The 1,557-nt window shown below is 40.7% G+C and overlaps 1 protein-coding gene across 1 annotated transcript in view; it reads right to left on the bottom strand.

Annotated features, from left to right (window-relative positions):
* LOC107557831 (cyclin N-terminal domain-containing protein 2-like) overlaps positions 1 to 759 on the bottom strand; it is a 7,534-nt gene extending 6,775 nt beyond the window's left edge. Inside the window, exons 1-2 of the mRNA XM_016241385.1 lie at positions 690 to 759; positions 407 to 482 (exon numbers count right to left, since the gene is read on the bottom strand). Of these exons, the coding sequence (XP_016096871.1) occupies positions 407 to 443 (37 nt within the window). The 5' untranslated portion in view covers positions 444 to 482; positions 690 to 759. The remainder of the gene's footprint in view (positions 1 to 406; positions 483 to 689) is intronic.
* Positions 760 to 1,557: the final 798 nt, after the last annotated feature.

Raw genomic sequence — 1,557 nt, 5'->3', positions numbered from 1 at the left:
ATGCAGTAAAACAAAACATTACCACAGAACTTTTTTTACTCTTGAATTGAAAAACCCCCTTTATAAAAACCCTTATGGCGAATTAGTCTTCTAGGTTTTGACACCACAGCTGCAGCACTATTATAACAGTTTAGGGATTGATGGATAGCAAGCAACCACCCAGAACAGCAACCCCGTGGCACAGTGGTGAGTTTTAGAAAATAACAACACACATTTTTGCCAACTAAAATAATATCTGGCCCGACGACCTGAGAAAACAAAGTAGTTGTTGGATTCTATTGTAGTAGTAGGCGACCGTTAGAATTCTACAGCTGTAACTTGGGTTAGACTTAAATATACTAAATTAAGAAAAACGTACCAAGTTATGGATTACTCAAGCGGTGTCAACCAAGCCATCTCAGGTTACCTGAAGGTATTGACTCATCCTGTGGAGCGTAGTCCATTATGATCCCATCCTCTGCAGATATGGGAAGCCTTCGAACCTTAAGGAAAAACAGAAATGCTACCCCTGTGATGACAGAATGGTGGTAACATCATTTGAAGAGCCACCTGTCTAATACGGTGATTTTCTATCCATTACACTCAGAGAAGGTTACAAATAGTCACACCTTATTGGCACATAAATACATAAGAGCTGCAGTTACCCATCGACTCTCCTGTGTGGGTTTATAGTGCTGCCCCGGACCCACCTCCTCTCCTTCAGCAAATACCCTGCGCTCCCTCAGAACACAGGAGTTTGTCCACGTCCGCAGGGGCGCTTGTCTGAGCAGTCAGAAGACTTCATGTATTGCCAAAGTAAATAAGTCTTATCGTTTGTAAAGCATTAACACTTCACCGAGCAGCAGTCTTTCAATACACGTAAACGACCTGCATGAACACAGAATCAGTTTTTTGTCTTAAACCCTGGAAGAAAATTAGCACGGATTCCTAATACAAGTAAAATAAGATCTGTGGGCAACACTACACACAGGCTTTCATGTTTTGTTCTGCAACAAATGAATGGGAATTTTGAAAGTTGAAATCAGCTGAAGTCCTTATTGAGCAACTTGCATTTTTTAAAGGATTCAACAGTTTCAGAGTTCACATTTGAGGTATATCGGTGTAATTTAATGTTGTACAAATTGTTACTTCAGGGAACGTAAACCACAGACCTCGTTTTACACAAAATAAAAACTGCCATTCTAAGAATGCACTGAAGTTCTGGAACGAAACCATGGGAATTTGCCTTCCAGGTCAGCCTTCAAATCGATCTCATGACTAAATCCACATGGAATCGGAATATTTTAGTTAACTTGAGTATGTGTTCAGTTGTCAATAATAATGTAGCATATACTGGTGAACTTACACAAAATTCCCATTGACAGATTTTTCTGGTCACATTTTGGCCATTATTCAGTTTACACAGCAGGTCTAGGAATGAAAGTTGAGAGTTTACAAGCATTCTCACCATATGGCGGTCCAACAGTTGCCTGGAAGCACAAAACCCAGTTCGAGCCATGATTCACAAAGACACTGCAGCTACCTGCACACACTGAATCTGCAGCTGTACCACCAGCT

This window comes from Sinocyclocheilus grahami, unplaced genomic scaffold (assembly GCF_001515645.1).
Source record: "Sinocyclocheilus grahami isolate Dianchi unplaced genomic scaffold, SAMN03320097.WGS_v1.1 scaffold621.1, whole genome shotgun sequence".
Taxonomy (NCBI): Eukaryota; Metazoa; Chordata; class Actinopteri; order Cypriniformes; family Cyprinidae; genus Sinocyclocheilus; species Sinocyclocheilus grahami.
The sequence above is the reverse complement of the archived record's forward strand: the minus strand, read 5'-3'. Positions and strand labels throughout refer to the sequence as shown.